This window comes from Mastigoproctus giganteus, chromosome 8 (assembly GCF_048544385.1).
Source record: "Mastigoproctus giganteus isolate SK-2022 chromosome 8, ASM4854438v1, whole genome shotgun sequence".
Lineage (NCBI taxonomy): Eukaryota > Metazoa > Arthropoda > Arachnida > Uropygi > Thelyphonidae > Mastigoproctus > Mastigoproctus giganteus.
The window spans coordinates 137,847,035-137,871,215 of record NC_143582.1 but is presented as its reverse complement, the minus strand read 5'-3'; the positions used below and the strand labels follow the sequence as shown (position 1 = coordinate 137,871,215).

The window sequence follows — 24,181 nt, the reverse complement described above, 5'->3', positions numbered from 1 at the left end:
ATGGAGTTTGGATTACTAGTGATCCATCTAACTGTATCATATTTAGAGTTCCATGGTTTGATGATGGCAAACATGCTGTTTGAGAAAGTTGTACAAAGATTTTTGTAGCAACCAAAGGCATCTGTAGAGACCTGCTGAAAAAAAGCCAGTACAAGATAGATAATGATAATACAAGTTTTAAGAGAGAAGAACAAAAAATAACAATTGAGAAATACTGGAGTGGATGTATGGAAATTGCTGAGAAAAACTGTGGACAGACACAGCAGAGGATTATGAACATGGTTATAACACCAAAAGTAATTGCTGCTAACAGCTAAATGGTTCATTGAACTGAATGCATGAATATAACACATGATGGATAAAACTAGATGAATGAGGGGATTTTTACATGGTTATTTGTGATTATCAGTATGAAGCACAGTAAGTGACACTAAGCTATCACATGTAAAGATTAAGCTATTTTATTGAAACTGTTACAAAGTTAATTGAAAACCCATCAGTACAAACATGTAAACCGTTTTAGTGATGTTTTAGGCAGTCACTGTTTCTTGTTGTCATGCCTACAATGGGTTAAAAATAATAGCCCAAGGTAGGAATCAATTACAATAATAATTAAGATAACTAAGTTATTGATATTATTGAATTACTCATGTAAGGGAATCGAAAGGTGGGCAAGATGGAGACAGAAAAATTGTAAGTTATCCCATTGAAAAATGAGATAACTTACACTTAACCACTAACTGTATTATTCTTGTAAGAACCAGGAGAGTTTGGATTGAGTATGTCTGGTTCCTTCCAAAATTACAGTAATAAGTAATAAGTATAGTGAAGAAACTAGAGTAAATAACAGTAAATAGAAAAATAGAGAAGGCTTACTGATAGAATGGCTCTTGGACTGATGTGGAATGGAAACCTCCTAGAACTGTAAAAATTTCAAAGTACTGAATTTATAAGCTTTATAGACTTAGTAGAAGCAGCTAATTGAATGTGAGCATACAAAATAGCCCTTGAGAGTACTGGAAAACAGGAAGAGCATACTGAGGCAACCAATATGACAAATCTGGGATCTGGAGTAACTGATCAAGGATTAGAAAGGAGAGTTTCTTGGAGATAATGAGTAGGAAATTATGAACAATGAAATCAAAACATAGGCAGAAAAAAGTAAATTAGGATTGTGAATTGAGTTGGGTGAGAGAGTTAAAAAAGGTGAGAAGAAAAAGGTAGAAAAGAGGAAAGGGGAATGCAGAATAGTGGAATATGAGAAAACATGAATCTAAGAATGAAACATGAATACTGTTGAATAATATAACTTTTTAGTATTTGTACAGCAGACCCTCTCACTCCTATGACCTAATTGGTTCCTAAGTTGAACCCCAAAATCCCACAGACATTTGTAATGTTATTATTGAAGTTCTATTCCTGGAAGTCATTTCAAATGGTAAAATACTGTGGCTGGTAGCATTCACTTTCACGATCACATAGTAGTAGACAGGTAAACATGCTTAACATGTATGCCTCCTATTAGCCTTGCCACTTGATGATGTGCCTGTGCCGACCGGGCTAGCCGCGTAGGTAAAGCACCTGCCCGGCAACCCAAAGGTCGCGGGTTCGAATCCCGCCTCGGGCTTGGTTCAAAGTACTGCAAAAACCTTGGGAGGTGCATTATGGCCACAGAAGCCGATGCGCCAACAACTACCAAAAAATAAAAAATTAAAAAAATGTGCCTGCAAAGGAGAACACCACCAGCTGCTTCAATATTTTACAATCTGAAATGTGCTTTTACCAGAAATTTTCCCAATTAAAATACTGTATGTGACATGAAGCTCCCTGTAGCATGCATAGTCATCCCTTATTGCTGCAATAACCTTCAAATTGCTTTCAAAATTTGGGTCATCTGTCTTGAAAATTTTCAGTGATGATTCCATGTGTCCAAATGCTTTCATAAGTCGTTGAACTGTAAATGCAGGAGGAGTTATAACTTCTTCTTCATCAATGATCCCTTGCTCTACCATTTCACTAAGATCCTCATTGCTAGGATCTTTTTTGTGGGCATTTAACAATTCAACCATGTCTTCAGGAAAAACCTCTAGTTGCAACTGATTTGCAGTCTCAACCACAGTGTCACTTGTATTTTCTACAGGATCTTCAAAATCATGAACAAATTGGGGGCAGTTTCTTCCGACTACCCCTTAGGTTGGATTTGGAGACATCATTCCAACTGCTTCAATCAACTTTTCAAATGTTCATTGAAGATAGTATGGAGTAACTCCTTAATCCATCTGGTAAGAAGAGGAGGTGTTTTGGGAGGTAGGAAAATGATCTTAATGTTAGGATAGTGTTGAAGCACTGCAGGATGGCCTAATGCATATTGTCCAGAAGCAGCATTACTTTAAAAGGAAGATTATTGTCAGTACAAAATGATGCACAAACCAATCTTCAAATATTGCTGTAGTCATCCAAGCTCTCATTAAATTTCCAAATTACTGGAAGGTTTGGGTAAACCCTTGAGTGCTCTTGGATTCTCAGCATGTTAAATTAGTAAGAGTTTCAATTTGCAATCACCTGCTGTATTTGATCCCAGCAATCAAGTCAGTCTATCCTCGCAATTTTGAAACACCCGTTTCTAAAGCATTCTCTTTTCGTGAACACTGAATAGCTGTTTTAAACAGCAGCCTTCCTTTATTTCAGCCAATTGACTGGGAATTATTTCACAGAGAGGGTGTCAGTGCTTGTAACTTCCCCTGAGCTCTAAAGTTATGCCAACCAGCTCTTTTCTGGAATCGGTCAAACCATCCTTTTCTTGCATTAAATGATTCATCCACTGCTGTCTCACCACATTGCTTCTTAAGAGTTTCAAAAATGGGCAATGCCTTTGCCAAAATTGTTGCTTGATTTAAAGATATATGAATGGTTTGTGTCTGATGATTAATCCATGCAATCAATGCTTTTTCAACTTCCAGAACTTCACTCATTTAAACATTTTTCTTTATCCTTCAAAATTGTGCTTACTGTTGAACATAACAATTTGAAGTTGGCTGCAATTTCATTCTCATTCCTGATTCATGTTGATTTAATATTTCGTGTTTAATTTAATGTTATGGCTTTCCTTGACTTTTTGTATGAATTATTATTCTGATTACTATTACTCTTCCTCTTTTCAGACTTTGTTGAATGGAAAACAATTTCGAAATTTGTAAAATACTGAAAACTAATAAAAAATTAAAAAACTCCAAGAAAGAAATGTGTTCATTTCAGATGTAGTCTGCACAGTGCATCACCTGCTGTGTTTGTTGATTATCTGACAAAAACTCAGCATATTTGTGCAAACACTCAGTACAGTTCAATGGCAGAAAGAGAAGACAAGACACCCACTGAGCTCGTATATAGCAGCCATGTTGCCAAACTATTATGAATATGCGAGTTTGGTTCTGTAAGTGAAACATGAAGGAAAGATGTATGAACGGGAAGACATAAGTTGAGCAGTCATAAGTCAGGGATCCCTTGTATTGGTAATGGCAGATGATGTAAGAAAGCAAGCTTATACAGCATCAGCAAAAAAAAAAAAAAAAATCGCATGTGTACCCTGTACTCATGAACGATGTTTTATGTGTAAACATCTTTGATGACACCTACTAAATGTATAAGGCAATGGTCAGGCCACACCTTGAGTACTGAGTACAGGTCTGGAGGCCTCATTTTATGAAGGATGTAGAGTTTCTAGAACAAGTACAGAGAAGGGCAACAAGATTGGTGAGAGGAACAATGGGGGTTCTCTTACCAGGAGAGGCTTAAATTCTGTAAGTTGCATCTGGACACTAGGCATCTGCGAGGTGATCTGATTGAGAGGCACAAGGCCTTGAGTGGTTTGAGCCGGCTCAATGCTGATGGGATTCTTCCATTTGCTCAGATTAAGAACCTGAGGGGGCATAGATTCAAATTGAGGAAAGACGGTTGTAGAATAGATGTGCGGAAGTTTGCCTTTAGCCAGCAGGTAGTTGATTGCTGGAACAGACTTCCATCTGTTGTTGTGAAAATTGATAGCTTAAATAAATTTAAGGCTGAACCAGAAAAACATTTGGAGTGACTGGATTGGTGAAATGAGAAGGGTTTTTTTTTTTTTTTTTTAATTTATATTTTTTTTACTCTTATTTATTTATTTATTTTTTTTTTTTGGCCGATGCTCTATAAGCCTACTTTCTTGCATCATATGCCTCAACTAATGCTAATGCTAAAAAGCTAAATTTCAAACAGCTAGAACCGAAATCATGAACGATGTAATTTATGCTCATGCCTGTTGCTTACTCTACCAAATCAACGTTTGGAAGAGGTTAGGCCAATAGCCTAATTACCTATTTGATTGTAACCATTTGATTAGTATGATTGCAACAATACAGGTATTTGTATTGTTACAATCTATCCTGTCGGATCATGTTACTGTGTCATGCTTTGTCGCGAATTACATACAAAGCGCTAACGAGATCTGAAAGGAACGACAGTATACACGCATAATACGCTATCGAAACTATGATTTGGCTCAGGATCTCAATGAGTACAAGCGTGAGATGGTAATGCTGCACATTCCATTTTGCAATGAAGAAACAGATACTGTCAAAGATGAAATGTCAAGATCTACGACGACAATGAAGAGCTCATACTAGATCATAAATTGTATAAATCGCACTTGGACATTCACAAAAATGATTGAAATATGTAGACAGGCACAATGGTAGCAAGTTTTACCTCTCGAGCATCATTACCAGAATCGATGTCTTCAGCTGGTAAGTACACCACTGCAGAGGTTGAGGGCTGTGGAGATTTAGAAGGGGTCGGCCGCTCAACCGTACGAAAGAACATATTAATTGATGACTGGACGGTGGCTTTTTTCTTTTCATCATAGATTTCTTTGTAGCAAGCAAGCATATCGTTCACCCCTCTTTTAAGAATCGTTCCCTGTAAAGATCCATCTTCTCAAACCTTGCCATTGCTGATGCAATTTCACGAAATGCCATTGCCATCTCTCTGGTGATGAAGTGTCTTGACTCCACATTCGGTTCATCTTGAGCTTCGTCAGCATTTTCTTCTTTCACTATCGCTGCCTGCAAGTCAATAAGTTCTTCGTTAGATAATTCTTTCTCTATTACCTCCTCCACATCTTTGGCATCAACCTCCAACTGAAGTAGCTCTGCAACCTTTACAATCTTATCTGTAATCTCTTAATATGATTGGTCTTTTTCAACTCCTTCAAAGCCTTTTATGTGATGTGGGCATATTTTCTTCCATGCATCATTTAAACAACTTTTAGTAATTTCCTTCCTGGCCTTATTAATGTTTAAGATGGCATGGTAAATATTGTAAGATTTCCAAAAGTCACTTAACGTAAAATTTTTCTCATCGTCTACTGCAGACAATGCCTGAGCAAATGTTGTGCATAAATAGTATTCTTTTAAATTCAAAATAACACCCTGATCCATAGGTTGGATGAATAAAGTCATGTTTGGTGGTAGAAATATGAATCTCACATTTCAATTGAAATCATCTAGATGCGTAGGGTGTCCAGAAGCATTATCTAATAGAAGCAAAATCTTGAAAAGAACGTCATTGTCTTTACAATATTTTTCAACCTCAGGAATGAAGCAGCATTTAAACCAGTCCTCAAAGAGAGATACTGTAATCCATTCTCTCTGGTTCGATCAGAAATGCATGGGTAGGGTGGCTTTATTGATGCACTTAAATGCACGAGGATTTCCAGAATGGTACACACAAGCAGTGGTTTTAATCAGTAATCTCCCGCTGCACATTACCCCAAGCAAGAGCATGGCCCTATCTTATGATGCCTTGAAACCTGGCATTGTATTTTCCTCTTTGGCAATGTATGTTCGATCCAGCATTTTTTTTCCAGTACAGAGCAATCTCGTTGACGTTAAAAATTTGCTGCGTTGAATAGCTGCCTTCATCAATAATTTTTTCCAACACATCACAAAATTTCTCTGCAGCCGCAGAATCGGCACTGGTGACTTCACCACATACTTTAACGTTGTGGAATGATGCTTGAACCTATTAAACCACCTATTGCTTGCCATGAACTTGGGTTGGGTTTCGCCGTACTTATCCTTAATATCTTATAAATACAGGCATACCTCGAATAACGAATAGGATGCGTTCCACGAAATTACTTCGTTAAGTGAAACTTCGTTTTCAGAGGTAAAAATACTATGGCCAGAATAGGGATACGTTCCTACGTAAAGAAAATGAAAAGCTTTTTTTTCGAACAAAGAAAAGTTTTATTAAATAAACAGTCAACTTACATACAAAGTGAAATCACATTTTAAAATATGAGTCTAAAGTTGATTGCTTATGCTTTTTTTCTCTTTCATTTAACAATTGCCTATACGGAGTTATTGCATTTAACACTGATCGCTTAACAATAAAACTTCTTCCTAAATCAGGATCATTTTCACCAAAAAAATTTAAAATGTTTTCAATGTCATTTAAGCACCTTTTTAAATCTTTGGTTGTTAACACTTTTTCGGCAGGAACTTCTTTAACTTCGTCTTCATTATCTTTGTCTTCGTTGCTAACAAGGTCTTCTAAATCTTCCACTGAAAACCATAATCTTCTGCATTCAATAAATTTCTAACATCCTCTTCATCGACATTTTCGAAACCTATTGATTGAGCCATCTAGATAACTTCATTTCTAATTTCTTGGATGTTATTTTCTTCTTCTAGTACAACTTCTGGCCATATTTTGCGCCAAACTCCATTTAAGCATTTCTTAGTGACTTCTTTCCAAGAACTATCAATGTTTTCAATTGCGTTTTTAATGGCGTAGTTTTTCCAAAAAGTTTTAACTGTCATTTCCTCTTTATCCTCTAGTTCAGATAAATTGCTTAATGTTCGACGCAGATAATAAGCTTTAAATGATGCTATTACTCCCTGATCCAATGGTTGAATCAGGGAAGTTGTGTTTGCTGGAAGAAACACAACTTTGACAGGAATGCATGTGTCCAACGTGTTAAGATCAGTAGGATGTCCCGGAGCATTGTCTAACAACAAAAGAGCTTTTTTTCAAAGTTGTTTTTTTTGACAATACCGTTTTACTTCAGGACAAAAGTGGTTAACAAACCAATCAGTAAATAACTCCTTGGTAACCCACGCTTTTCTATTTGCTTTCCATATTACAGGTAAATTCATTTTTATGTTACCTTTTAACGCCCTCGGTTTTTCTGAATGGTAAACTAATAACAATTTTAATTTATAATCGCCAGAGGCATTTGATCCAAAGAGTAACGTTAAACGGTCTTTGGCTGCTTTGAACCCAGCAGCTGATTTTTCTTCAATAGAAATGAAGCTTTTTATTGGTAGCCGCTTCCAGAACAAACCGCTTTCGTCAACAGTGAACACCAAATTTGGTGGAAAATTTCACGTTCAATTATTTCCTTTAGTTTTCCTGGAAACTTATTTGCAGCTTCTCCTGTTAATTTTACACTATGAATCCTGGCACGTTTTTTAAATTTCTCGAACCAACCACGAGAAGCCCAAAAGGTTTCCGTAATTTCTTCAGTTTGTTTAGATTTCAGGTGATTAAACTGGAATATTTTTTTTTGTTAAATGGGGCTTGAAATTGCGGACTTCGTTATATCGAAGCTTCGTTATCAGAGGTAACGTTAACCGAGGTATGCCTGTACTTGTTGCTTTTGCTTGAAAGTCATTAGACTCAGGGATACTCGCTTCTGAATCTGGTTTTCCATCCATATTATTAACAGTTGTTCCATCTTCGATATAGCTCCTGAATGCTGTTTTGTGATCACAGTTGATCTTAAGTGATTTTGCAGCTCCTGCAAACGAAAGTTTTTAATTATACTTAGCAGCTTTATTGACTTAATTGTTAGATTAAATTATTTTCTATAAGTGGCTTATAGACATAGTCAATTTGAATTTAGATAGTGCGATTTGGAAAGTAAATAATACCTCGTGTCTGTAGATTAACCGTTCGTAACTTGCCGCCATTGTTATACGATACATGTGCTAACGTAAGGTTTAACGGAAAACTAGATAGCGAGTATAGTAGTATCAATTAATCAGTAAAATTTATTAATCTTATTAAATTTCATTGTCAATTAAATTGTACTGTTTTAACTAAATAAATATAGCGACCTAGTTATTACAAACGTACCATCATAAATTAATACATATAAGTTGACAGGGGATAAGAAAGTCATATAACATAACTCGGAGATAATATTCGATACCGAAGTACATATATATAGTGTTATAACTGCATTGGGATATAGGTTTAGGGTTATATTTTGTATTGGAATTTTATTGAACTTGAATAGAAATCATGACTCAGACCAGAGCAGCAAAGCAAAAGGCTCAAACTAGTGGAAGTGCTGTGGCTTGGTAGAACTGAGAGGGGCGGTTGTCCTCTAAATCACAGTCCATTGAAATGCACTGCTGTTTTTTTTTTTTTTTTTATGTAAACCCCAAACACGAGAGATATTAGAACCTATAGTACTTAGTACCGTGCTTGGGTTGGAGATTGAGAAGATGAAAGAAGATATTTGTTGACATTGGACTTGAACTTCTGTAGACTGTAATTTTCAGGAAATATGTATGAAGGAAGGTTGTTCCAGAAAACGGCAGTTGAATGAATAAACGAGGAAGATGAAAAGTTGGTTCTGTGAGTTTGAAGTTGGACAGTAAATGGATGTTGGCTGGTGGCGGCATGAGTTCGGACTGTTTTGAAAGGGAGAGTGGGAATTATAGAAGCCAATTCAGAAGAACAGTGCCCATGGAAGTATCTGTAGAAGAGGCATGCAGCAGAAACAGTATGTCTATGAGACAGTGAGTGGAGAGACTCTGTTAGAGATAAATCATTCATTAACCTAACTGCCCTCTTCTGAATGGAATCAATAAGACTGAGAGAGGTTTTGGGGGCACCACCCCAGATGTGGGAACAATATTCCATGGCTGGGCAGATTTGCGATTTATACAGAGTGAGCTGCTGTTTGGAAGAAAAGTAATGCCAAGAGCAAAAGAGAAAACCAAGTTTTTTAGATGCAGAGGAAGCAATATTTGTAATGTGCTTGTCCCAAGAGAGATTAGAAGTCAGAGTAATCCCCAAAAGAGATATATCATTTTGCCTAGAAATCGGAGTGTCACTAAAGATAAGCATAGGAGCAGAAGAATCCTTTTTGCGAGATATAAGACAAGACTGAGTTTTAGAAGGGTTGAAATCAACTAAGTTGTCTTTGCCCTACTGTAGAATTACCCGAAGATCAGCATTTAAGGAATTGGTAGCAGATTTTCGAGAAGTTGAAGCTGATTGAGTAGGACAAGGTTTCTCAAAATGGAAAGTGGAATGCAATGTGCTATCATCGGCAAAACTATGGATAGGATTTCCAGTCAATGGAAGAAGGTCATTAATATACAAGAGGAAAAGAGTGGGAGAAAGAACTGAACCTTGGGGGACACCGGCATTAGTGGAGAAGTTAGAAGACAGAAAGCCATCTACCATCACCCTCAGTGAGCGATCAGAGAGAAAACTGGATAACCAATTACTAAAAACAGTTGGCAAACCATAAGATGGAAGCTTGTTTAGAAGACCTTTATGCCAAACACGATCAAAAGCCTTTGAGATGTCAAGAGCAACTACTTGCGTTTCACCGAACCTTTCCACTGAATTAGTCCATAAATGGGTAACATAAGCCAGAATATCACCAGTGGATCGACACTGACGGAATCCATACTGGCGATCGTTGATCAGACGGAAGGTTTCTAGGTAGTTTAAGAGTTGGCGGTTAATCGATTTCTTCATTACTTTAGAAAGAGTAGAAGTAATTGCAATGGGACGATAATTGGATGGGAGGGATTTGTCACCCTTTTTTGGAACTGGCTGGATATGAGCAAATTTCCAAACAGAAGGAAAAACACCTTTGGAATAAGAAAGTGAAAAAAGGCAGCAAAGAATAGGGAGTAAGTTCAGGAGCACAGGTTTTGAGAACAAATGGAGAAATACCAGCGGGACCTGGAGCTTTCTTAGTTAAGAAACACAAAATCTAAGGAAGTGCATCCAGTTGATATGAGTGGACAGTGCAACGTTGAGTCAGTTTGGTATAGCAAGTGCAACATGATTTCAACAATCGAATCACCTTAAAAACTAAACACAGACTATTCTATTATTAATTACTACACTGTGAAGTAGTACTGAATATTGTAAAAAAAATGAATGATTTTAAAAATACCTTGGAAATACATAATAATAATAATGACATAGTCTGTGAAATACACAAAGTAGAAAGAAAGTTGCATTTAGAAATTATTAATGAAACATGTTGCATACACATGAAACCTGCAGTGGTGTTTTTTTTTTTATTTATTTATTTTTTTTTTTCAAGTCTGGCTAACCTGCTTCCCTTCTGTCCTTGTACTACTCATGGAGAAATATTATAATAAAAAAAATAAAAAAAAAAAGTGCCAGATTTTTGTGGTTCTATATATAAAACGACATTATTCTATATCAATCTCTGTACATTATTTTATGCTTCTGGTCAGACTATAAGAATTTTTTTTCTTTTTTTGATAATTCACACTTGGTTAGCCTGTAATTTACTATATGAGAACCTGAAAAATCTCAGACTAGCAACTTCCAGTTATAAGATTGCCTATTTTGGAACTTTGTACCTATATTAATTACTAACTTATTCTGACCACTCAATTTTTTCTTGTAATATAATGTCACCTACAAGAGAACAGTAACAGAAGTGTCAGGAAGCTGTTCCAATGGCTCCAACATTACATCAGCTAGTAGCGTAGCATCTATACAGTGTGTAAACGCATCCTTTATAGCCATACTCTGAATAATAGGATATGATGAAGAAACATCTGTATAAAAAAAGAAAAGAAAAAAAATGAAGAGAGAGAAAGAGAAATATATATCAATTCAATTTTTGTACTAAAGCCAAATGACTTTCAACAAAAAGTTTTAAATTATGCTTATCTGAAATTAGGAACGTCATTAAAATAATAAATGATCAATTATTAATTTACTTAATTTCTTCAGTTATACTGTAATTTGGAATTTGTGTCCTCTGCATACTGATAAAGACGTAGATCTGTTGTGGAACAGGTGCAGAGAAGAGCAATAAAATTAGTCAGAGCACAAAAAAAAAAAATGGTTTGGCGCTTATTAATTAGAACTTTATTTTGAATATCAGTATTAAATCTCAGTATAGTTAAATATTCCTTTACTATCTAAATATGGTCCAACTGTGATATAAGAAGTTCCAAGTTCAGAGAAGGTGTGTTGAGCTACTTGAGTAGCTCTGTAATTACATTATATTTAAAATAGGAATATAGAGATATGATTCACATATACAGTAATCCCTTGCTAACAAAGAATCCATTTTGATTAGTCACAAGGAACTGGATACAAAAAATAATTTTGACATTACAGTGCACCCTTGATATTACACAGCTGTCAGGTGACAACTTTAATACCTGCATTATAAGTGAAGTGCATTATAGCTGAAAAAATTTTGTCATTTTTTCCCCAAGTTTTTTAACATAAAGACACTATACTTAGTAAATATATACTTTATTTACTAATGTTTTATGAGTATACAGATAAAAGATAAAGTATTAAAAGTTATATAATTCCCTTTACATTCTACTAATACACAATGCCATTACAGACTTACATTTTGCACATCTGTTCTGAAATAGTTATAATTTAGTTTGCCGGAACTGATGACAGGGTTTTTTCAATAGATAATTCTTAATAGTGATCAGATGCAATTAATGAAGATGTTCACTATTACTCTGATGTTCTTACCATGCCATTGCCTCATTCATGTTTTCAAGCACTTTGTTAATTTACAGTGCTTTTCTTACATTATCTTCTGAGTCACTCCCTATATCACTGGCCTTCTGTTTGTCAATTGTTTTCTCACTGTTCACAGAGGCTGAGATTTCTTCCTCACTTAGGTAATGTGCAACTATAGCTTCCGTATCCATTACAATCCAAGCAGCCAGGTCAGTTTGCTCCAAGACTACCACCAAGTACGTTTCCAGCAGCCTTTGCTACTTGTTCTGAAAATGCTGCTAATTTAGGGTTATAATTATTAGTGATCTCATCTGTTCCAATACATTTTTTCAGCATTTGTCAACTGCTGTTGAGCTTACTTTCTCCCACGCTAATCCAATATGCTCTGCAACATCTTCCACTGTTAATGTTTTCAGAAATTCTAGAACTTGAATTTCTCATTTCACAGCTAGCTCACCACAGTAGGACTTTGAAGGCTCAAATAATGCCCTGATCTATTGGTTAAATTAGTGTACTTGTGTTCCTTGGCAGAAATACTCTGACTTTGCCATCTTTTGATTTCAGGACATCAGCCAAAGGACAAGCTGGGCATTGATCCAACAGTAACAGAGCCTTTTCTTCAAGTTTTTTTTTTGGAAAGTAAATGGCCGATGGTAAAAACTCACTTTCAAACCATGAAGCAAAAAATCACACATCATCCAAGCATTGGAGCTATTTTTATAAATCACAGATAGAAATTTCATGTTGATGTGCTTAAAACACAGGGGACTCTGACTTTTACCAATGCACGTTGTCTTTTGCTTGTGATTTCCAGTCTTGTTTGTGCACACTAGCACAGTAATTCTGTCTTTGTTAGTTTTCATGACTGCTTTGTTGGGTGTCTTTTTAATATCCAGTGACTTGTCAGGGAGAAGTTTATAGTACAGTGCTGTTTCATTACAGCTGTACAACTGTTCATCGTGAATTCGCCATCTTGAATCATATTACACAGAAATTCTGCTGCTGTAATGTCACAAAATGCATATTCACCTATAAGACTAACCGCAGATATCCTGACAAGTCTTCCATCTCCAAAGCCACCCTTCAGAAGCTTTAATTTGTCATCATCTCCACCAAGTAGCTTATAAAATTTAAGTGCCTGTTTTTTCAAAATTATCCCATTTATCAGTATTCCTTCACTACACTTCTATAGAAACCATTTGTATTAATCACTCGTCCACATCACTGTTTTCACAAACCATAGTTTTCTTTCTTTGGAGGCCTATTTCATATTCTATGAGGGTCTATAAATGAATGCAATTTTTCATCCTCTTTCACCCAACTGTGGATCTTCCCTTCTGAAATTGCGCACTCAAGAAATATACTGCATTTCAGCAAAGGAAATAAGCAAATTCTTAGCCATAATTATGAGAGCTTCCTTGGACTCAGTGAAGATCCCCATTGACTGGAGGTGTGCAAATGTATCACCAATTCACAAAGGGGGATCAAAAGGTGACACAGGTAACTATAGACCTGTTAGTTTAACTTGTGTTCTGGGGAAAATAATGGAATCACTGGTTAAAGAAGCATTGCAGGATCATCTAGGCAAGACTGTTGTAATAGTTAAGACACAGCATGGGTTTGTTAAAGGGAGGTCTTGTCTGACCAATTTGATTGGATACTATGATGTGGTAGCAAAGGAACTGAATGCCAAAAATAATTTTGATATCATATACTTGGATTTCAGGGAAGCTTTTGATACTGTTGCGCATGGAAGACTGCTGTACAAATTGGAAAGGTATGGCATTAAGGGTAAGTTTCTACAATGGATAAAGGGATGGTTGAGTGAGAGACGACAGAGACTGGTAATCAATGGACACTGCTCTTCGTAGACAAATGTTATTAGTAAAGTTCCCCAGGGTTCGGTGTTGGGCCCATTGTTGTTTTGTATATTTATGAATGATATTGATGAAGGTATATCAGGTTTAATGTCCAAGTTTTCAATGATACAAAGGTTGGTAGGGTTGTTAACGACAGTAAAGACAGTATGCTACTCCAACTGGATCTAGATAACTTGGGCAAATGGGCCAAAAAGTGGCAACTGAAGTTTAACGTTGACAAATGCAAAGTACTGCAAATGGATAGAAATAACCGAAGAGAAATGTACCAACTGTGTGGTACAACACTCAGGGAAGTGGAAAGTGAAAAAGACCTGGGGTAATTGTGCAGTCAAATATGAAGTTCGCTGAGCAGTGCAGAGGGGCTGCTAGGGTAGGTCATGAAGTCTTGTCAATGATATATAGGAATTTTGCTAGCAGGGACAGGGAGGTGATTATCACGCTATACAAGGCAATGGTCAGGCCACACCTGGAGTACTGTGTACATGTCTGGAGGCCTCATTTTAGGAAGGATGTAGAGTTGCTAGGATGAATACAAAGAAGGGCAACAAGATTGGTGAGGGGAACAAAGGGGTGCTCTTACCAAGAAAGGCTTAAGTTCTGCAAACTGCAGCACCTGGAGAGTAGGCACCTGCGAGGTGATCTGATTGAGATGTCTAAGGCCTTGAATGGGTTGAGCAAGCTGAATGCGGATGGGATTCTCCCTCTTTCTCAGATTAAGAACATGAGGGGGTACAGATTCAAATTGAGGAAAGACAGTTGTAGAATAGATGTGCGGAAATTAGCCTTTAGCCAGCGGGTAGTTCATTGGTGGAACAGACTTCCATCTTTTGTTGTGGAAGTTGATAGCCTAAATAAATTTAAGGCTGAGCTGGACAGGCATTTGAAACCAATGGAGGGGTGAAATGGGAGGGTTTTTGTTTTTTTTTTGTCTGATGCTGCATAAGTTTGCTTTCTTGCATTGTATGCCTCTACTAATGCTAAATGCTAATTTTGTTTTACCACTCTTAACTCTTTCAATAATCTTTAACTTTTCTTCAACTGTATAATTTTTTTCTTTCAGTGGCCATTACTTCACTGCTGCTGATTTAATAATTTTTCCATGTATTTATTTCTGATGCCCTAGAATTTACTGCATTTTGAGAAAACTAAATCAAAACCAAACTGTCCAGCCCATCGTACTGCTGAAGTGAAGTTGTATGATTCCTCAATACATCACTTGTCAGTTCATGTATATTTTTGTCTAGGTTAGCCCTGCACTTTTGCTATCCTAAGTGTAACTTTTGGTCAAAGAAAGGATGTCATGTGCTGTTGTTTAAAAAATTTACTTTGTAATAATGTAATGCACTTGACAAACAGTAGCCGTATTCCCCTGATATGCTCTTTTATTGCATCTCTAGCTGAGGGGAGATACTGGGTGTCTACATTAATTTGTCACTGATGAGTCCTGTTGTTTAAAAATCTACTCTGCAACTGAATATATTAAAAGTGAATATACAGCCAATTTTTAGCTAATTTCCCCTCTTGGAAATACAATAATAGCATGTACAGTAGATACAAGTATATACAATATTCACTTTTTTCCAGTTTCCAATATGAAATTGCTAAAATTTGAACACACTACTTTTTTCAAAATTCATTTTGGAGGACATGATCATACCTGCAGTATATCCAAAACCACATTATGAAGAGGCACATTATATTGAGGTTGCACTATATGTGTACACCTAAATTTTAGTAAAAGCTTTTGATACTATTCCACATGAATGACTTCTATACAAACTGGAATATTGTGGCATTGGGGGAAAGTGTTGGTATGGAAAAAGGGATAGTTGAGTGGCAGGAGGCAATGATTATTACTGTTCATTGCTGTTCTTGGAATAATGTTATTATAAGGGTCTAGTCTTCAGGGTTTAGTGTTGGGTCCCCTTAATGTTTTTAATATTTATCAATAGGCATATCAACTTTAATATCTAAGTTTGTTGATGACACAGTGAGCAGGGTGTGCTAATCCAACAATCTATGAATAAATCAAGCATATGAGCTTAAAACTGAAGTTTTAACATTATAAATGTATAGATTCCAGGATCTACTACTACTTGAATGCAGCAATCCTGGAATAACACAAAACTTGTGGAGTTGATATGTAAAAAGACCTTGGGGAAACTGTACATTACAATGTGAAGATCTCTGAGCAGTGCAAATAGTTGTTAGAACAGCTCATGGGATTCTGTCAATATAGAAGAACACTGCCAGAAGCAATAAAGAGGTGATTATCCCACTGCATAAGGCATTGGTTAGGATACATCTGGAATAGTGAACAACATGTTTGGAAGCCTCATTTCAGGAAGGATGCATATCTGTTGGAACAGGTATAGAGAAGAGTAATAAAATTAGTCAAGGACATAAAAAGTACTCTTACCAAGAAAGACCTCAGTTCTGTAAGCTTCAATGTTTGCAAACTAGGCATCTCCGGGGAGAACCAATTGAAGTAGTAGTAATAGTTAGAGGCATGTGATGCAAGAAAGCAAGCTTATGTAGCATCAGCCAAAAAAAAAAAAAAAAACCCATTTTACACATCCAGTCCCTCTAAACATTTATCCAGTTCCTCCTTGACTTTATTTAAGCTATCAACTTCCACGACAGATGGACGTTTGTTCCAACAATCAACTACCTGCTAGCTAAAGGCAAATTTCAACACATTTATTCTATAACTGTCTTTCCTCAATTTGAATTTATGCCCCCTCAGTTTCGCAATCTGAGAAAGAGGAAGAATCCCACCAGAATTGAGCCTGTTCAACCCATTCAAGGACTTATACATCTCAATCAGATCACCTCGCAGGTGCCTAGTCTCCAGACACTGCAATTTGCAGAACTTAAGCCTTTCTTAGTAAGACTTGGTTCCCCTCACCAATCTTGTCTGTACTCCTCACCCTTCTCTGTACTCGCTCAAGCAACTCTACATCCTTGCTAAAATGAGGCCTCCAGACCTGTATGTATGCAGTACTTAAGGTGTGGCCTGACTATTGCCTTATACAAAGGGATAATCACCTCCTTTTCCTTACTAGCAAAATTCCTGTATATCATTGACAGTATCCCGTGAACTGCTCTGGCAGCCTGTCTGCACTGCTCAGAAAACTTCATATCTGACTGCACAATTACTCCCAGGTCTTTTTCATTTTCTACCACCCTAAGTGTAGTACCACACAGTTGGTACATTTCTCTACGGTTATTTCTACCCATATGCAGTACTTTGCATTTGTCAAGGTTAAACTTAAGTTGCCACTTCTTAGCCCATCTGCCCAAATTATCCAGATCCTGTTGCAGTAGCACACTGCCATTACTGTCATTAACAACCCTACATCCAGTTCCTTTGTAACCACATCATAGTATCCAATCAAATTTGTCAGACAAGACTCCTTAACAAACCCATGCTGTGTCTGAATAATTACTACAGTTTTGTCTAGATGACCCTGCAATGCATCTTTAACCTGTGACTCCAGCGCACAAGTTAAATTAACTTAAATTAATTTCAGTTAAGAAATTAATTTTAATTTTAATTAAATTAAGTTCTGGTTTTTTTTTTTTTTTTTTTTGGTAGTTGTTGGCGTATAGTCTTCTGTGGCCATAATGCACCCCCCAAGGTTTTTGCAGTGCTTTGATCCAAGCCCGAGGCGGGAATCAAACCCGCGACCTTTGAGTTGATATTGTAGGGATATCAGAGACGTGGTGTCACACAGACATAAGCAGTGCAGAGTTGGAATTTGGGGAGTACAATTTGTACAGAAAGGATAGACAGGAAGGGAGGAGGGGTTATGCTGTTAGTTAAGAAACTACATAAAATCTAAGGAAGTGCATCCAAATGATGTTGGTGAACAATGCAATGTTGAGTCTGTTTGGTGTGACATAAGCACGGGGAAAGGAAAAATGAGAGTAGGTGTGTGTTATAGGCCTAATAACACTGATGAGTACAATGAACAGTTGTGCAGAGAAATAGAATGGGCCAGTAAAGCAGAATGTCTTATAATGGGGGATTTTAACTTTCCATATATATTGACTGGAACTTGTGGGTTGGTCACTCACACACTAGCAAGAATTTGTGGATTTATTGCAGGATTGTTTTCTACAGCAACATGTTCGAGGAGCAACCAGTGAGAGTAATACCATTGATATGATTATCAGCAGTGATTCTTCATGCATTAAGAATCTGCAGATAAAGGAACTACTAGGTGGCAGTGATCACACAGTGTGCTGAAGTGGGATTTCCTCAAAGAGGTAACTACCACCAAGGGTAAACAGAAGGGTTTTGCTTTTGTAAAGGTGACTATAGTGCTCTGAGACAGTAATTAAATTCTATATGGTTGTACCAACTGTTGATGTTACCAACAGCAAATTCAAAAAGGGGAAGCATTCAAAGAATTAATCTTGGAAACTACTAGGCTTTTCATACCAACTAAGAAATATTGTTCAAGATTTAGGCCTAAATGGATGTCAGATGAACTAATTAGACATGTGACAGAGAAGAAAAATGCACGGGATAGATATAAAATAACAGGTGACACAGAAGCCTACGATAGATATAAGCTGATCTGTAACCAAGTCACAAAGGAGGTTAGGCAGGCGAAGGCAGATTATTATAAATATTTATCTTTGCAAAGGATGCAAAGATAAACAGCAAAGAGTTCTTTACTTATGTAAACTCTAGAAGGAAGAGGATGAATCAGATTGATCCACTTGATATCGATGGTTCAACTGTTGACGATCATGCTCAGGTAGCTAACAAACTAAATGAATATTTTGCATCTACATTCACACATGAGGAGTTATTCAGGGAGGGGAATGCCAGAGGTGTATTAAACTCTGGCAGTAAGCTAGATAATCTTGTAATAACTGAGAGTAAAGTGGAGGAGAAATTGTTGAAGATAAACATAAGAAAGGTACCTGGGTAGATGGAATCTATCCAGTTATATTAAAGGAGGCGGCAAAGGAAGTAAGCAAACCGTTAGCCATAATTATGAGAGCTTCCCTGGACTCAGAGGACCTCCTCTGACCCATGGACTGGAGATGTGCAAATGTGACCCCAATCCACAGAGGAGAATCAAAGGGAGACACAGGTAATTACAGACTTGTTAGTTTAACTCCCTTTAAGGGAAATTAATGGAGCCACTGGTTAAAGAAGCATTGCAGGATCATCTAGACAAGATTTCAGTTATAGCTCAGACACAGCAAGGGTTTGTTAAGGGGGAGTCTTGTCTGACAGATTTGATTGGATACTATGATGTAGTCACAAAGGAACGGGATGCAAAGAATGATTTTAATATCATATATTTGGATCTTAGAAAAGCCTTTGATAGTGTTGCACATGGAAGACTGCTGCACAAATTGGAGCAGTGTGGCATTGGAGGCAAATTATTATTATTATTATTGGCCATATGGTGCAAGGAAGCCTGAGGCTTGTGCTGCACCAGACAAAAAAAATTCCCGAATTACACTGTGTGTGTGAGAGAGAGAGAGAGAGAGAAGTAGAAAGGAATCACCAAAAAAGAGAAGAATGATGATATCCAGCTCAGGACCCAGGGTGTGCCAAGCACATACTCACCAGATATGAGCCCCTGCTATGGATAAAGGGATGGTTGAGTGGGAGAAGACAAAGAGTGGTAATCAATGAACACTGCTCTTTGTGGACTAATGTTATTAGTGGAGTCCCTCAGGGTTCAGTGTTGGGTCCATTGTTGTTTTCTGTATTTATAAATGATATTGATGATGGTATATGAGGCTTAATGTCCAAGTATGCAGATGATACGAAGATTCGCAGGGTTGTTAATGACACTAATGACAGTACGTTGCTGCAACAGGATCTAGAAAAGTGGAGCAGATGGGCTGAGAGGTGGCAGATGAAGTTTAACATTGACAAATGTAAAGTACCACATATGGGAAGCAGTAACCGCAGAGTAACGTATCAGCCCTGTGGTATTACACTTACAGTGGTAGAGAATGAAAAGGACCTAGGAGTAATTGTGCACGCAAATATGAATTTTTATGAGCAGTACAGATGGTCTGCAAGAATAGCTCATGGTGTCTTGTCAATGATATACAGGAATTTTTCTAGCAGGGATAAGGAGATGATTATCCACTTGTATAAGGCAATGGTCAGGCCACACCTTGAGTACTGTATACAGGTCTGAAGGACTCATTTTAAGAAGGATGTAGAGCTGTTGGAACGAGTACAGAGAAGGGCAACAAGTTTAGTGAATGGAATAATGGGTTGCTCTTACGAAGAAAGGCTTATGTTTTGCAAATTACAGTGTCTGGAGACTAGGCACCTGCGAGGTGATCTGATTGAGGTGTATAAGGCCTTGAATGGTTTGAGCATGCTTAATGCTGATAGGGTTCTTCCTCTTGCTCAGAATAATCACCTGAGAGGGCATAAAACCCAGGGGGCTCACATCTGGTGAGTATGGCCTTGGCACACCCAGAGTCCTGAGCTGGATATCATCATTCTTCTCTTTCTTGGTGATTCCCTTCTATTTCTGACTCTTGTTCTCTCTCTCTCTCTCTCTCTCTCTCTCTCTCTCTCTCTCTCTCTCTCTCAGGGTAATTCAAAATTTTTTTTTTGGCTGATGCAGCATAAGCCTCGGGCTTCCTTGCACCTTATGGCTAATACAATGCAATAAAATTTTATTTATCAAGAGAATTCGTTTACAATAAATGAACTTGTTAAGAAAAGTAAATTTCTTGACAAGTTGTAATTCTTCCTTTACAACAGTTTTGTACAAATTTGTTATCTTACAGAAAAGACTATGAAGTCACTACACATAGTATATTCCACACTGTAAACAGAGGTAGTAGTTTATGTGCATATCAATTCTAATCTACTGTGTCATTGAGTATCAAGAATTTTCTTATTAGGAATTTTAATTTGGAGATGGGGTAACTTCTCCTGAGCCTGAAATCAGTGCTAGCCAACAAGTTGTTTATTATATTCATTGTGTGCCTATCTCCAAATCTATTTAGTATCCTAGGGTGAGGCAAAGTAATTGCTTTTGGGTTCCTTAAATTTTGTGAGACATTTCTTTGCAGATTCGACTCTTCAAAAATAGTGTCAAGATTTTTTAAGAATAGATTTAACTTCAGTTTTTGAACTGGATACAGTATTTTATGTTTCAACAAAAATTGCCTTCTCTTGTTCAGGTCATTCCAAGAGTTTGTCCCCATTAAAAGTTTCAGAATCCTATTCATTAAGTTGTTTATTGCCCTTATTTCTGTTTTATTTGCTCGTGCCCATATATTTACTAAATAATTGAGTTGGGAGTCCACTAATGCATAAAATAAGGTAACTTTTGTTCTAAGATTTAACTTATTCTTAATGTAGTAGAAAAAGTACACATAAAATCTCATTTTTTTGTACAAGTTTGTTATATGCATTACCCAACTTAGACTGTAGTCAATCCATAACCCAAGGTAACAATGATTTGAAACTTCTTCCACAGTTAGACATCTGCAATTCTTGAAATTCTGATCATGTAGGCAATCATGTTTGTGCAATTTGATAGAGGGTTGAATGTCCAAGGTTTGATGAGGAGGTCTTATTACCAAAAATTTTGTTTTTTCAAAGCTGAGTGCTAATTTATTATCGTGCAACCAAGTTTGTAAATGTGTTGCATCCTGTTGTAAATCATTCTCCATTTTTGTTAGGTTCTTTCCTATTGTATATAAGATTATATCATCTGCATAATTTTTTATAAAGGAGTTCTTAATTACTTCGAATATGTCATTTATATAGATGTTGAACATGATTGGCCCAGCATGTGTGCCCTGAGGTACTCCTCTCTTCACATAAGATTTTCCCTTTGTATTTTCTACTTCTACTGTTATTCATTCTTGGTTAAATAATTTTCTAGGAGTTGATTGAGTCTTCCCCTTATACCATATTTCAGTAATTTCTGTTGCAATATTGGGATATCAATTAGGTCATATGCTTTGGTCAAATCTATAAATAAAATCAATATGAAGTTATTGTTGTTTAAATGTAAGTTTAGAGAGTCTACTAAGTTTTCTAATAATGTCTGTGTGCTCTTGCCCTTCTAATATGAGAATAGAGAGTTGTTTAAAAGTCCATACTGATGTAAATATTTGCCTATATGGGAAAATATATAATTTTCTATTATCTTATTTAAAATTGACTGTATTGTTATTGGTCTGTAATTGCAAAAGTCGTCAGGTGGTCCCTTTTTATATATAGGAATTACCTTAAATGAGAGTAAATTTGTAGGATAGCTTCCCGACTCTAACATCCATGCTATTAGCTCTACCAAGAGAACAGAGAACTGTTCTTTGTTTCTCTTTACCTCGGTTACTGTAATACAGTTCAGTCCGTAAGATTTCTTGTTCTTTAATTGTTCTATAATTTTAAGAATCTCAGTATAATGTGGAGCTAAGACTACACAATAGTTCATTATCTGAGGAAGCCTATCTTGTTGAGTAAAGGAATCTTGGCAATAATGTATTAAATATCTGTTGAGATCTAATACAGCTTTGGCAAACCTATTTGCAGCCTCATATTGTTTGTTTGCACCAGAAATCTGTTCTACTAGTGTTTTAATTTGGTTTCCTCTTGACTTTTTCTTCCTGGTACTTAACATGTTATTTATAATGCTCCAATTATCCTTTTGTGTTATCTGCTTATCCATGAAAAGATGATTGTAATAAGTGTTTTTTTGCTTTTTTATCATACCTGTCACTTTATTTCTGAGTGTTTTATAATTGTGATAATGTTCTTTCTTTGATGGACAATTTCTATACAGCCTGAAATATTTATCCTTTTGTACCATTAGTTCTTCTATTTCTTTAGTCATCCAAGGTTTCCTAAGCTTAATCCTGCTACTCCCAGTGTTTGTGTTGTTGGCTGTGTGATTAACTTTTCTCTCGCTATTAAACCTCGAATTGTTTATAATTTGTATTATCTTATTTGAAAAAACATTTACATTTGTTGTGTAAGATGCTTGATTTTGTATTAACATGTTTTCTATGTTCTGTTTCAGTTTACCTGTTGATAAATAATTTTTCTTCGTAGCATTTGTTAATTTTATATCTTCATATGGATGTTGTTTTGAATACAGTAATACCTCGACTTACGCTACCCCGACTTACGCGAACTCGGAGTTACGCGGTTCTTGATTTTTTCGTTTGGTGTATATCTAAAATTAGCTTACCAGTGATTTGGAAGTCAAATCATAAAGCTTGGGTGACAGCTTCCGTTTTTGAGGACTGGTTTGGTCACCATTTCATACCCGAAGTCGAACGTTATTGCAAGTCTAAACAGATTCCATTTAAAGTGATGCTGCTTATTGACAATGCACCCGGTCACCCTCCTGCCACCCTAATTAATTTCGACCCACGTGTGAAAGTTGTGTTTTTGCCTCTAAACACAACCAGCTTGCTTCAACCGATGGACCAGGGAATCATCAAAACATTCAAGGCTTACTACACGAGGCGTTCGTTTGCACGTCTGAATGAAGCTATGAGACAAAATAGTGAGATATCTGTTAAAGACTTTTGGAAACAATTCAATCTTTTAGATGCCGTAAGAATCATTGAAGAATCTTGGGATGAAATTCACTAAAAAACATTGAATGGTGTCTGGAAGTAACTTTGTCCATTTTTTTTTTTTTTTTTCAAAACCGAGACGAAAACAACGCCAGAAACTGATCATGTCGCTCATATGATAGGAGAAGTTGTTAATCTTGCCAGGCAATTAGATTTGGAAGTCAATGGTGATGATGTCAACGAGCTGTTGGATTCACATAGTCAGGAGCTGACAATGAATGAGCTCATAGAGATGAGTGAGCAAAACATCACTGAAGTATCCGACACTTCAGACCCAGTTCCACCAGAAAAGCGCATGACAATTGCAAGCTTGACAGAAGGTCTCAGCTCAATTGAAGAACGCGTTATAGCTACAAAGCAAGGAATAAAAAAATTATTAGCTTGCTACGAAGAAATTCTGCGTGAAAAAAAGAAGGCGCTGTGTCGTCAGACGAATTTGTTAGATTTTATGAAGCCATCGACATCGAAATAACTTTTTTACGTAACTCATTATTTTTTTAATACATATTTTGTATTAATAAGTATAAAGAACTGCAATTTTATTAAATATTTTTTTTCTAAATTAGTGTTTTTGTTAGTCCTTGATCCCAATTAAACAAAATTTATATGTATTTATATGCAAAGTTGTACCCCGACTTACGCGAATTCGACTTAAGCGATTTTTGTCGGATCCACCTATCGCGTAACTTCGGGGTATTACTGTATTATCTACTATTAGTATACATGTTCTGTGATCTGAAAGTTGATTTAATAGTATGTAGGAATTAGCATACTTCAACTTGATATTTGTAATTAGGTGGTCCAAACAAGAGCTGACTGTTCTATTACCCTCCATCCTTTGTTGCCTAGTTATTCCAAATAGGGTATGTTCA

General features: G+C 36.6%; 1 protein-coding gene across 1 annotated transcript in view; it reads right to left on the bottom strand.

Annotated features, from left to right (window-relative positions):
• The window catches only part of LOC150081847 (NIF3-like protein 1), a 151,753-nt gene that overhangs the window by 104,390 nt on the left and 23,182 nt on the right, over positions 1–24,181 (bottom strand). The window contains exon 3 of the mRNA XM_090379752.1: positions 10,748–10,886. Within this exon, the coding sequence (XP_090235878.1) occupies positions 10,748–10,886 (139 nt within the window). The remainder of the gene's footprint in view (positions 1–10,747; positions 10,887–24,181) is intronic.